At 44.4% G+C, this 13,621-nt stretch overlaps 1 protein-coding gene across 2 annotated transcripts; it reads left to right on the forward strand.

Moving 5' to 3' along the window:
- The first annotated feature begins 3,220 nt into the window (after window positions 1–3,220).
- hdgfl3 (HDGF like 3) lies at window positions 3,221–9,748 on the forward strand. 2 transcript variants are annotated; one of them, XM_016535883.1, is made up of 6 exons: window positions 3,221–3,540; window positions 4,526–4,602; window positions 4,677–4,815; window positions 5,739–5,873; window positions 7,939–8,076; window positions 8,862–9,748. In XM_016535883.1, exons 1-6 carry the CDS (start codon window positions 3,457–3,459, stop codon window positions 8,886–8,888), a joined length of 600 nt encoding a protein of 199 aa, XP_016391369.1. In that variant the 5' UTR covers window positions 3,221–3,456; the 3' UTR covers window positions 8,889–9,748. The 2 variants fall into 2 exon arrangements, with proteins under 2 accessions (XP_016391369.1, XP_016391368.1); XM_016535882.1 differs by having other exon boundaries at window positions 3,232–3,540; window positions 8,859–9,747.
- Window positions 9,749–13,621: the final 3,873 nt, after the last annotated feature.

Raw genomic sequence — 13,621 nt, forward strand, 5'->3', positions numbered from 1 at the left:
TCTGTTTGCATCACATCGATTCCCCACCAGTGTGAGAAAAGCACTATATATATAGGTTACAGGGGCGGATTTAGTGAATTGGGGGCCCCAGGCAAAATATAGGAATGGGGCCCTATACATTTGCAGACATTTTCCTAGATCAACCTTGAGGTTCCTTTTTCGTTGTGATGCTTGCTGCTGCACAGTGGTGCCCCATAGTTGTGTCCAATGTTTAGTTATAATGACTTTCTTTCATGTTCTAGACCACAAAATAGCAACTGATTTACAGTTGAGATACAGGTTTTCACAAAAACAAAATAAATTATAAAATAATAAACCTCTCAATTGAGCATTTAAACCAGGGGTGAGCCAGAAGTATAAATTATTACATTAATTTAAAACGGGGTTAACGGTTTCCCCGGTAACGGCTGTAAACAAAGCAGTGCTCCTCTCATAAGCTATTTTATCAGATAAAATGAAAATGCCATCAAACCTTTTCTGAAGACAGTTGGTTCCATTCAGAGATTCATTCATATAAAACCTTGAATTAGTGAGAATGAGAAAAGTATGAAAAAATATAGTTTATATTGACGAGGAAAGTCCACTGATGAGTTACCAGCGTAAGCCTGTGTGCAAAGGCTGTCTAATTCTAAACTTTAAAATACATTTATTTTTAGTTATTTTAACTACAAATTAAAATAAAACTGAAAAAATAATGAAAAGGCAATTATGGTTAGGGTTAGGATTAGGGTTTGGCTTGGGGTTACTTGCATGTCATTTATTGTTACTATAATAGTAAGTACATGTAACGTGTAACAATGACACCTTAAAATAAAGTGTTACCAAAAAATATATATTGACGCTCTACATTTGAATCATTAAATCAAAGTAGTTGCTGTTTGTGTGAAATGACTGAAATAAACTCACTGAACCCATGAAGAAGTCTGTGAGCAGTTAGTTAGAAGCTCCAGAGGATCCTGTTACTCTGGCAGAAGAGAAAAATGATGAAAAGAAACGCTTCTGTAAAAGTCTTCGATGTGATCAGAAGGTGTTGATGAAGAAGCCGTGTGTGTCAGTGAGACGCTTCTGCCCCCTGCAGGAGAACAGCACTGTTATCAGCAGATCCATCACTGAAGACCACTGACTGCCAGACAGCATCGGCTGTTACTGATCTGAGGTCAGAGACACCAACTCCTGCTGTACGTTTGATTTAATACAGTGGTACTGATGAATGTTCATGTTAAATAAGACAAATATTGTTGAAAATTCTCAGATGGCAACAACTAAAGCAATAATTCACTGTAAAGAATGAAAGTTAAACTGCTGATGCAGTCTGTCAGAGAAATTCAAAATAACACATTGTTCACTAAGACTTCATTTGGCTGAACTTTTTTTTTTTTTTTTTACTCATTAAGGAATCGGGTAAAGGTAGACAGTAATCGCTTGTTGGTGTCTCTTTTAAACATTTAAAATTGTTAGTCTTGCAAAGCTTTAGGAGGATGGTCTGTCAGGAGCGGATGAGAATCACTAAAGCTTCAAAATTCAGACATGATCGAACCTTAATATGGGATTTGAGTGAAAATATTCTCTTGATTATGATGCTTTTTGGTGGCGGTTCTGTATCTGTACAATCCTAAAGACCGTGACTGATTTGCTCTTTACATTATTTTTGTTGCTTTTGTAAACCATTTTTACACACGAACAGTTCAGTCTCTATGTGAAATGAGTTTGATCTGAAATAAGCCTCTTTTTCTCTTTTTTCTTCTCTTTTTTTTTGCCAGGTAATTCTCTGGTTTTGACATTTGGAGTGTAAGCAGACACGCATTGAATGCGGTGGAAAGTGTAATCTGGGTAATGGGCAAAAGTCTAGTTAATTGCTGACTGTATTGTGCTTAAACTGTTTATGATATTTCAGAGGTAAAAGAGCACTGCTGAGGGTGTGCTATAGCTGTCATCAATCCATTAAGTTTACCCAGTGTCAGATTATGATTGTAAACTCACTATCAGTCAGTCGCTCTGCTGTGACATCCAGGAAATGTCAGTCTTTTGGTAACTGTGTGTTTGGAGAATATGTGTTTAGTAGGAATGATCTCAAATGCTAAATAATCTTTTTCCTGAACTTTTGATTTGAAGTCCATGAATAGTCTTTATTAGAGCTTTGGAAATATTGCTGCATTCAGATGCTGAAGTCATGTTTGTTGTCTGATGATTTGTGCTTAAATCTGAGTGTTTTGCAGATCCTCCGTCTGTGGACCGGCTTTCATGCGCTGCAACACAGACGAGCAGAACAGACAATGACCGGAGGCCACAGCTGTGTCAAAAGTTTACATACACCTTGCAGAATCTGCAAAATAAGATATTTTACAAAAACAATGTTTACATATAGTCCACAAGACAAAATAATAGCTGAATTTATAAAAATGAACCTGTTCATAAGTTTACATAGGCTTAATTTTTTAAATACTGTCGTTACCTAGATGATCCCCGACTGTTTGTTTGTCCTTTTTTTTTTTGCGATGGTTGTTTATGGGTTCCTTGTTTGTCCTGTTGCTGTTCTTCAGGAAAATCCTCCAGGTCCTGCAAATTCTTTGGTTTTCAACATCTTTTGCAAAGTTAAACCCTTTCCAGCAGTCACTGTCTGCTTCTGAGATCCATCTTTTCACACTGAGGACAACCGAGGGACTCCATTATTACAAAAGCTTCAAACATTCACTGATGCTCCAGAAGGAAACAAAATGCATTAAGAGGTGGGCTATATGTATTTATATAAACTTTTGCAGATTCAAGGTGCATGTAAACCTTTGACCACAACTGTATGTCCTAAGTGTTCACAGTGAAGTGAAATCATTTGTTTCTACAGCACATTCGCTCCCATCAAAAGCATTTTTGTTGAGTGTTGTGCTTGTTAATTTGCGGGTTTGTTCACTCAGTATAAAGCACATACACACAAACTCTCAATCTGTTGCTTTGGCCTTCAGTGATCCTCTACAGAGGCTGTGCACACCAGCCTCTGTTTCTCTTGATGAGCACCCTTTTTATTTTAACATTATTAGATGCAAATGTCCTGTTGGAAGAATATTTTAGGAGCCTGTCAGAATGAAACTGTTGGCTTAAATATTGTTAATTGTAGGACATATTTATTGCAGTTCTGTTTCTAATTGTTTTTCTTTCCCCTTTAAAAATAAACTCATGCTGAATTGAAACACGTGCTGTGTGTGTCTGTCTGCAACAAAATGACTGAATAAAAGCAGGAAATAAAACGTGCCCTAAACATTACACGACGAAGGGATCGGGCTGTAGTGTTTAAGGAGGAAGAAGACGAGGGAAGAGGTGTTTCTCCAGGCCCTCTCTCCTCTTTCATTATTTATTTCCTTATTAACTGCGATCAAAACATTGATGGTCGATCATCCGCCGCTGAGCCTGAGACCCGCGGAATATCGTGCAGTCTTTCTTTCACGTCTGTGAGTGTGTGTCGCGATGGCTCGCCCACGGCCCCGGGAATATAAAGCTGGAGACCTGGTTTTCGCCAAGATGAAGGGATACCCGCACTGGCCGGCGAGGGTGAGTACGAGCAGCAGCCGAGCGGAGCGGCGCGGAGGCCGGTTACCGGAGCGCGGAGCGGCCGCTGCACACACGAGCAAACACGGGCCGAAACCGGGGGAGAGCGAGCATAATGCACCGTGTTTTTCATCGTGTTTTTGTGCGTACTGTGAAATGATCCGCTCTCTTCTCGTCGTTCGGGGCTCTGCGTTATTTTAGACGTTTATGAAGTGTTTGACTCTCGGGACGGGTCCGGTTCCGGTTCGGAGGTGTGTTGGGTCTGTTGGTGTGTGTTTGTGCCGCTGATGGTGTTATTGGGCAGCAGCTGTTCCTCATCTGGGCCGTAAAGCGACGGTTTGGCCCGCGCGGGACCGGAACCGAACTGGTGCATTCAGAACCGAACTCCTCCGAACTCGAACCCGCGGCAGTGCGGAGCGAACCGGTGCGTGTGCGTGTGTGAGATGATCTGGGCCCAGAACAGCGTTTTAGCTTAATTTCGAAAGCAACCCACCATGTTCTCAGATCAGTCTCTGATAGTTCGGGACGCCGTGAGATCCGTTCTGACGATTTGTGCTACCCGCTCAGATTGTGCTACCTCCCATTAAACAGATAGGTAGCGCAAAAAAATGCTATCCGTCAGGTTGTGCTACCAGCATCTTGTGGTTTGAGGCTTTTTTAATGTCCATAACTAACCCTACCCAGCCATACCTACCCTTACCATAAACGTTTTATTGCTTAAAACAATGCAAATATATTTTTGGTACAATCTGATTGGTAGCATGTTTCATCGGTACACCGGATCCAGAAAGTGCTTTGAGTCTCACAGAGACGCATTCTTAAAGACAACAAGTGTGTAAAGCTCCCATAATGTGACATGAGGTTAAATGCATAAGTTTAACTGGACCAGAGCCGATCTGTAGAATTATGGATGTAAACCCGTGTAAAACTGTCATTCAGAATAATGTTCCTGATCAGAGTTTAACTGTGTTTCCTCCTAATCGGTTAGATCGACGAGCTGCCGGAGGGAGCAGTGAAGCCGCCAGCTAACAAATACCCCATCTTCTTCTTTGGTACCCATGAGACGTAAGTCTGCAGTGTGTTTGTGATTCAGTGATATATATATAAAGCAGCAGTAATCAGCGTGTGTGTCTCCACAGTGCCTTCCTGGGCCCTAAAGACCTGCTGCCCTACAAGGAATACAAAGACAAGTTTGGCAAGTCGAACAAGAGGAAAGGGTTTAATGAAGGCCTGTGGGAGATCGAAAACAACCCTGGCGTCAAATTCACTGGTTTCCAGGTGAGTAGAGCAGCGGTGCGAGCCCGTCTGACCGCACCTGTGTCTATCTGACAGCACCTGTGTCCGTCTGACCTCACCTGTGTCCGTCTGACCCACACCTGTGTCCGTCTGACCCACACCTGTGTCCGTCTGACCCACACCTGTGTCCGTCTGACCCACACCTGTGTCCGTCTGACCCACACCTGTGTCCGTCTGACCCACACCTGTGTCCGTCTGACCGCACCTGTGTCTACCTGACAGCACCTGTGTCCGTCTGACCTCACCTGTGTCCGTCTGACCCACACCTGTGTCTATCTGACAGCACCTGTGTCCATCTGACAGCACCTGTGTCCGTCTGACCGCACCTGTGTCCATCTGACCGCACCTGTGTCTATCTGACAGCACCTGTGTCCGTCTGACCTAGCACCTGTGTCTGTCTGACTGCATCTGTGTCTGACCGCACCTGTGTCCGTCTAACCCACACCTGTGTCTGTCTGACTGCGCCTGTGTCCGTCTGACCCACACCTGTGTCCGTCTGACCGCCCCTGTGTCCGTCTGACAGCCCCTGTGTCTGTCTGACCGCATCTGTGTCCGTCTAAGCCACACCTGTGTCTGTCTGACTGCGCCTGTGTCCGTCTGACCCACACCTGTGTCTCCCTGACTGCCCCTGTGTCCGTCTGACAGCCCCTGTGTCTGTCTGACCGCATCTGTGTCCGTCTAAGCCACACCTGTGTCTGTCTGACTGCGCCTGTGTCTGTCTGACCCACACCTGTGTCCGTCTGACCGCCCCTGTCTGTCTGACTGCACCTGTGTCCGTCTAACCCACACCTCTGTCTGTCTGACCGCCCCTGTGTCCATCTGACAGCACCTGTGTCCGTCTGACAGCACCTGTGTCCGTCTGTCTGACAGCACCTGTGTCCTTCTGACCCACACCTGTGCTTCAGGTGATGCAGCAGCAGAGCTCATCTGAGACTGAGGGAGAAGGAGGGAACGCGGCCGATGCCAGCAGCGAGGAGGAGGAGGGCAAGATGAAGAGCGACAAGGTCGGATCCAAGCGGAAAAAAAGCGCATTCTCAAAGGTACCGGAGCGGCTTTGGAACTAGGGGTTGACCGATATGTGCTTTTCAGGGCTGGTACCGATTATTACAGATCAAGTAGACTGATAACCGATATTTTGGACTGATATATAGCTCTGGTGTAAAAATGAAAATTCATGTCAAAATTAAGGAAAACAAGGGCTCTGACAAAAACTGCCTTCCCTGGTGTTGGTTGAGTGTAGTACTCCCACACTGCACTTCTTACTCTTGTCTTCATCTGTGCATCCATCTACAATAAGGGTAATATAAAGAGAGAGTTAAAAGTGGGGCCACTGTATGCTTCATGATTAAGCCTATGAATACTGTACTACAGCTAAACAGCTTGGGGAAATGTAAGTATCTGGCTTCAATAATTTCCATGTTAGAAATATGTGTAATAATAGCATAACCTCTCATAATTCTTCATGAATTATTTTCTGATGACCAAAACATAACCTACAGTAGTAGAGGTGACTATTCAATTCATCATCTAATGCACATCAATGGATTAACTTAATAAATCACAATGTAATAAATGTAAATAATTTAATTGTCTTCATAGCTCCATTGTAGAAGTTGTTAAGAAGACCGCAACTATCTTCCTGAAACTATAACACTAATAGCCTATTATAGACACACTTAGTACAATAGCCTATTAAAATGTCTAAATTGTCATAAAACATCCTAATCTTGGCCTTGACGCTAGAAATTTCCATTTTAATTTACAGTACAGTGCAAATGAAGGCATAAAACATTAATTTTATTTATCTTTTAATCAAATGAGAGTTAAACTTTTTATTTTTTTGGCAAACAAAGGGGTTTACTATTCAAATTAAAACATGGAAGATATAGTGTATTGTGTGATTTATTCTTTTAAACAAAAGTTGTAATAATTGTTGTAGTAGTAGTATGTATGTTCTACTGCACCACAGTAATATATTTCTGACAGTTTCTTTAAGCTAAACCAAACTTATATTTTGACGGGTTGCCATGAGGACCTTTTAAGTTTCTGTAGCCTATGTATATGATATGAGGATAGTTTTACTCCAATCAAACGGTCAAATGCTCATGAAGTGACTCTCAGAGCAGTTCTGGAGATGTTGTTCATGTATTTATGACCTCGTTAGTGAGACGGCAGAAAACACCGCGACCGTCACGCACACTTCAGCATGTGTGTAGTAAACGAAACCGCGCGTCTGCACCATTCATTCACACGGACACACGCAGAACATGCAGGATTCATATTTAAATAGTATTTTTGCGGCTTAACATGCAAAAAGATGTGCGGTGGGCGGAGATTGCTCTAGACCACAGAGTGGTGAGTTCCGACAGGCTGCATCAGAGCCAAATAGCTCGTTTTAAAATTTAATTTTTTTTATCAGCAAATCAGTTTTGAAAATGGCCGATACCGATAATCATAAAAATGCCTAATATCAGCTCCGATAATCGGCCAGGTCGATAAACGGTCGACCCCTATTTTGAACCCATTTTTGTGAGTTCTGTGTCAAGATATATTTTATCTTTACAGCAGAATCATGCAAACATTGAGCAGCAAAAACTCCAGCAGGTGTTTAGATAGCAGGGAGTGCACACACTGCATGATCCAGTTACAGGATCTGTTATTCAGTGGTGTGCTCAGTGATTTTATGGATGAACGTGTTCAGTCGAGGTGATGCTGAAGGTCACTTCAGGCTCCAGGTCAGTAGGGGGCAGAATATGCACAGGATCACAGTGAACCAGTGTGTGAGATACAGACGATAGGAAATGAGCCCATCATACATCATAGTGTCTGAGATCAGAGATCTGTTCTTCACACAAATGACGCGACTGCATCCGCTCACCTGAGTCTGCGTCTCTGCTGAAGCAGCCTGTGAAGTGAGTGTGGATCTGAGCATCCCTCTCACCGAGCCCTCGCTTAGCAACAGCTGTTGCCTAGCAACAGAGTCCCGCACACTCATATATGTAGTGAAGGTTAGCGAGCTACTAGCGTAGCGGCGTGACGCACCTCAGATCCCGCAGCAGCACAGGTGTGAGAATGAAGCCTGTTTTCACTCTGACCTTTTCCTAGATGTCGTCCAAGCTGTCCAGGAAGGGTTCGGATGAAGATCTGGAGAAGGATGGCAAAGACGAGCAGAAGAGCGGCTCTGAGGCTGGTGACCATGACAACAACATCCAGAACTCGTCAGACAAGACGTGCAGTCAAGGGGTAAGAGCAATGAACAGGAGACGATCTTCTTGATTTCATCATCAGGGCACCTGTACTTCTACAGCAGCTGTACAGCGTTCATCAGGACAGAAGTGATTCAGTAATGCAAACGGCTGAGAGTTCATCAGGGCCGTCGTATAAATATATGGCCACTATGTTAAGACTGTGTCTTAAAAACTAGTTTGACCAACATGATCAGACTTTTTGTATTCAATTTAGACCATTCTCCCTATTTATAACTGACTTTAAAAGTTTAAGTCAGACAACTAACTTTTTAAGACTAGTCTAAGGCCCCCGATTTTCATTTATATCAATGTTATTATGCTTCATAAATACACAATAACAGTGGCTAATAAAATCCTGCCTAAAACCAGTGTGTGACGAGCGGAGAGTCGCTGCTGTTTGACGGACGAGCACGGCGTCAGGGAGGAATATTCCTCGACTCTAGCCGTTTCTCAGCGTTAGAGAGAGAGTGAATGAAGTCCATGTGTCACAGCAGAACGGTGAACGTGATTTCAACAAGTACAACATGTTCCTGGATCAACATCCCAATCAACCAATCAGAATTGAGGGATACATTTACAGGAAATATCTGTTTTAGGGTTAGGTGCTTCTGCGCCCTTGTTATTCAGCTATCATTTCTCTCTGATGTAGGGTTAGGTCTCTGTTTTGGACAGTAATATTGTTCCAGGATCAACAAAAGATGTTAGATCCAGGAACGTGTCTGACTTGGCAAAGTCACAGCAGAACGAGTGTCTGACGGCTGCTCTTCTCTCTTCCAGCAGAATCTGTCGCTCCGGGAGGATCACTAGATGATCGTCGGACTCCGGCTCGTGATGCTGATATGTGATATTGTAAATGCATCTTATTACGCTGATCGCTTGCAAGCTCCCACACATTATTATCTGGTTCAGTCAAACACACACACACACACACACACGACCGTCATTCCTCTCTGCTGGTTTGGTTTAGAGTTTAGCTTTAGCCTCGGCGGCGGATGTTCAGATCTCTCAGTCATTCCTCTCCTGTCGTGCTACAGATTTCTTTCTTTCACAATGAACAAACACATTGTAGGTCAGACGTTCATCTGTTAAACGACTTGACCATCTTTAACGCTTTTACATAATCAGAGAAAAAAGAGTGGAAACTGTAGAATCTGTATTAAGTATTGTGCACAAACAGAGTCGCTGTAACTCCATTTATCTCTGTACGTTTGATTCTAGGAGCTCTGTACTATTATCCCGATGCTAGAGGTACTGCTCATCTTTTTAAGACGTGAAATATCCGTTCGTGTGTCGGTGGGTTGGTTGTTTTCTAGCCTTTCTAGTGGCATGCTGGCTTCTGTTTCCATTCCGTAGCTCCGTTCTGTTCTGATGATGTTCTTCTGTCCGTTTCGTCAGACGGCGCCGATCCCGTCCTCTTCCCGACGGAAAACGTTCCCTTGATTTGTTACCTTTTTATTTCTTATCTTTGTTTATATAAAGAATATATTCTATTTATTTTTGATGATAGTAGATGACTCATCTGTGGTAAATTCGCACTCTCCAATGTGGTTTTCATTTCGTTCCAGTTTTTATTGCCCTCCTACATGTTGCATTTTCAAAGTTTGTAGCTACATGTAAACTGTTTTTCCTGATTATTGACTAGAATTTTACAGAATAAACTCATTGGAATGCAAGTGTCTTCTCTGCCGTGCAAGCTCCCACACATTATTATCTGGTTCAGTCAAACACACACACACACACACACACGACCGTCATTCCTCTCTGCTGGTTTGGTTTAGAGTTTAGCTTTAGCCTCGGCGGCGGATGTTCAGATCTCTCAGTCATTCCTCTCCTGTCGTGCTACAGATTTCTTTCTTTCACAATGAACAAACACATTGTAGGTCAGACGTTCATCTGTTAAACGACTTGACCATCTTTAACGCTTTTACATAATCAGAGAAAAAAGAGTGGAAACTGTAGAATCTGTATTAAGTATTGTGCACAAACAGAGTCGCTGTAACTCCATTTATCTCTGTACGTTTGATTCTAGGAGCTCTGTACTATTATCCCGATGCTAGAGGTACTGCTCATCTTTTTAAGACGTGAAATATCCGTTCGTGTGTCGGTGGGTTGGTTGTTTTCTAGCCTTTCTAGTGGCATGCTGGCTTCTGTTTCCATTCCGTAGCTCCGTTCTGTTCTGATGATGTTCTTCTGTCCGTTTCGTCAGACGGCGCCGATCCCGTCCTCTTCCCGACGGAAAACGTTCCCTTGATTTGTTACCTTTTTATTTCTTATCTTTGTTTATATAAAGAATATATTCTATTTATTTTTGATGATAGTAGATGACTCATCTGTGGTAAATTCGCACTCTCCAATGTGGTTTTCATTTCGTTCCAGTTTTTATTGCCCTCCTACATGTTGCATTTTCAAAGTTTGTAGCTACATGTAAACTGTTTTTCCTGATTATTGACTAGAATTTTACAGAATAAACTCATTGGAATGCAAGTGTCTTCTCTGCCGTGTCTTTATGTAGTAGTGCTCAGTTGTGCTAAAATGTCATTCTTCTGATGGCTTGCAAACTCACACATTATTATCTGGTTCAGTCAAACACACACACACACAGGAGACAGAGTCTCTCACACTCTCACACACACATTCACTCACTCACTCACTCACTCACTCACTCACTCACTCACTCACTCACTCACTCACTCACTCACTCACTCACTCACTCACTCACTCACTCACTCACTCACTCACTCACTCACTCACTCACTCACTCACTCACTCACTCACTCACTCACTCACTCACTCACTCACTCACTCACTCACTCACTCACTCACTCACTCACTCACTCACTCACTCACTCACTCACTCACTCACTCACTCACTCACTCACTCACTCACTCACTCACTCACTCACTCACTCACTCACTCACTCACTCACTCACTCACTCACTCACTCACTCACTCACTCACTCACTCACTCACTCACTCACTCACTCACTCACTCACTCACTCACTCACTCACTCACTCACTCACTCACTCACTCACTCACTCACTCACTCACTCACTCACTCACTCACTCACTCACTCACTCACTCACTCACTCACTCACTCACTCACTCACTCACTCACTCACTCACTCACTCACTCACTCACTCACTCACTCACTCACTCACTCACTCACTCACTCACTCACTCACTCACTCACTCACTCACTCACTCACTCACTCACTCACTCACTCACTCACTCACTCACTCACTCACTCACTCACTCACTCACTCACTCACTCACTCACTCACTCACTCACTCACTCACTCACTCACTCACTCACTCACTCACTCACTCACTCACTCACTCACTCACTCACTCACTCACTCACTCACTCACTCACTCACTCACTCACTCACTCACTCACTCACTCACTCACTCACTCACTCACTCACTCACTCACTCACTCACTCACTCACTCACTCACTCACTCACTCACTCACTCACTCACTCACTCACTCACTCACTCACTCACTCACTCACTCACTCACTCACTCACTCACTCACTCACTCACTCACTCACTCACTCACTCACTCACTCACTCACTCACTCACTCACTCACTCACTCACTCACTCACTCACTCACTCACTCACTCACTCACTCACTCACTCACTCACTCACTCACTCACTCACTCACTCACTCACTCACTCACTCACTCACTCACTCACTCACTCACTCACTCACTCACTCACTCACTCACTCACTCACTCACTCACTCACTCACTCACTCACTCACTCACTCACTCACTCACTCACTCACTCACTCACTCACTCACTCACTCACTCACTCACTCACTCACTCACTCACTCACTCACTCACTCACTCACTCACTCACTCACTCACTCACTCACTCACTCACTCACTCACTCACTCACTCACTCACTCACTCACTCACTCACTCACTCACTCACTCACTCACTCACTCACTCACTCACTCACTCACTCACTCACTCACTCACTCACTCACTCACTCACTCACTCACTCACTCACTCACTCACTCACTCACTCACTCACTCACTCACTCACTCACTCACTCACTCACTCACTCACTCACTCACTCACTCACTCACTCACTCACTCACTCACTCACTCACTCACTCACTCACTCACTCACTCACTCACTCACTCACTCACTCACTCACTCACTCACTCACTCACTCACTCACTCACTCACTCACTCACTCACTCACTCACTCACTCACTCACTCACTCACTCACTCACTCACTCACTCACTCACTCACTCACTCACTCACTCACTCACTCACTCACTCACTCACTCACTCACTCACTCACTCACTCACTCACTCACTCACTCACTCACTCACTCACTCACTCACTCACTCACTCACTCACTCACTCACTCACTCACTCACTCACTCACTCACTCACTCACTCACTCACTCACTCACTCACTCACTCACTCACTCACTCACTCACTCACTCACTCACTCACTCACTCACTCACTCACTCACTCACTCACTCACTCACTCACTCACTCACTCACTCACTCACTCACTCACTCACTCACTCACTCACTCACTCACTCACTCACTCACTCACTCACTCACTCACTCACTCACTCACTCACTCACTCACTCACTCACTCACTCACTCACTCACTCACTCACTCACTCACTCACTCACTCACTCACTCACTCACTCACTCACTCACTCACTCACTCACTCACTCACTCACTCACTCACTCACTCACTCACTCACTCACTCACTCACTCACTCACTCACTCACTCACTCACTCACTCACTCACTCACTCACTCACTCACTCACTCACTCACTCACTCACTCACTCACTCACTCACTCACTCACTCACTCACTCACTCACTCACTCACTCACTCACTCACTCACTCACTCACTCACTCACTCACTCACTCACTCACTCACTCACTCACTCACTCACTCACTCACTCACTCACTCACTCACTCACTCACTCACTCACTCACTCACTCACTCACTCACTCACTCACTCACTCACTCACTCACTCACTCACTCACTCACTCACTCACTCACTCACTCACTCACTCACTCACTCACTCACTCACTCACTCACTCACTCACTCACTCACTCACTCACTCACTCACTCACTCACTCACTCACTCACTCACTCACTCACTCACTCACTCACTCACTCACTCACTCACTCACTCACTCACTCACTCACTCACTCACTCACTCACTCACTCACTCACTCACTCACTCACTCACTCACTCACTCACTCACTCACTCACTCACTCACTCACTCACTCACTCACTCACTCACTCACTCACTCACTCACTCACTCACTCACTCACTCACTCACTCACTCACTCACTCACTCACTCACTCACTCACTCACTCACTCACTCACTCACTCACTCACTCACTCACTCACTCACTCACTCACTCACTCACTCACTCACTCACTCACTCACTCACTCACTCACTCACTCACTCACTCACTCACTCACTCACTCACTCACTCACTCACTCACT

The sequence above is a fragment of the Sinocyclocheilus rhinocerous genome, unplaced genomic scaffold, assembly GCF_001515625.1.
Source record: "Sinocyclocheilus rhinocerous isolate Xijiao unplaced genomic scaffold, SAMN03320098_v1.1 scaffold4532, whole genome shotgun sequence".
In the NCBI taxonomy this organism is placed as follows: domain Eukaryota; kingdom Metazoa; phylum Chordata; class Actinopteri; order Cypriniformes; family Cyprinidae; genus Sinocyclocheilus; species Sinocyclocheilus rhinocerous.

Excerpts from the sequence above, each read along its gene's own strand:
- hdgfl3 (XM_016535882.1), top strand. The coding sequence starts at position 3,457 with ATGGCTCGCCCACGGCCCCGGGAATATAAAGCTGGAGACCTGGTTTTC. Across the intron at positions 4,603-4,676 it reads TTCTTTGGTACCCATGAGAC|TGCCTTCCTGGGCCCTAAAG; the intron begins GTAAGTCTGCAG and ends GTGTCTCCACAG. Across the intron at positions 8,077-8,858 it reads ACAAGACGTGCAGTCAAGGG|CAGAATCTGTCGCTCCGGGA; the intron begins GTAAGAGCAATG and ends TCTCTCTTCCAG.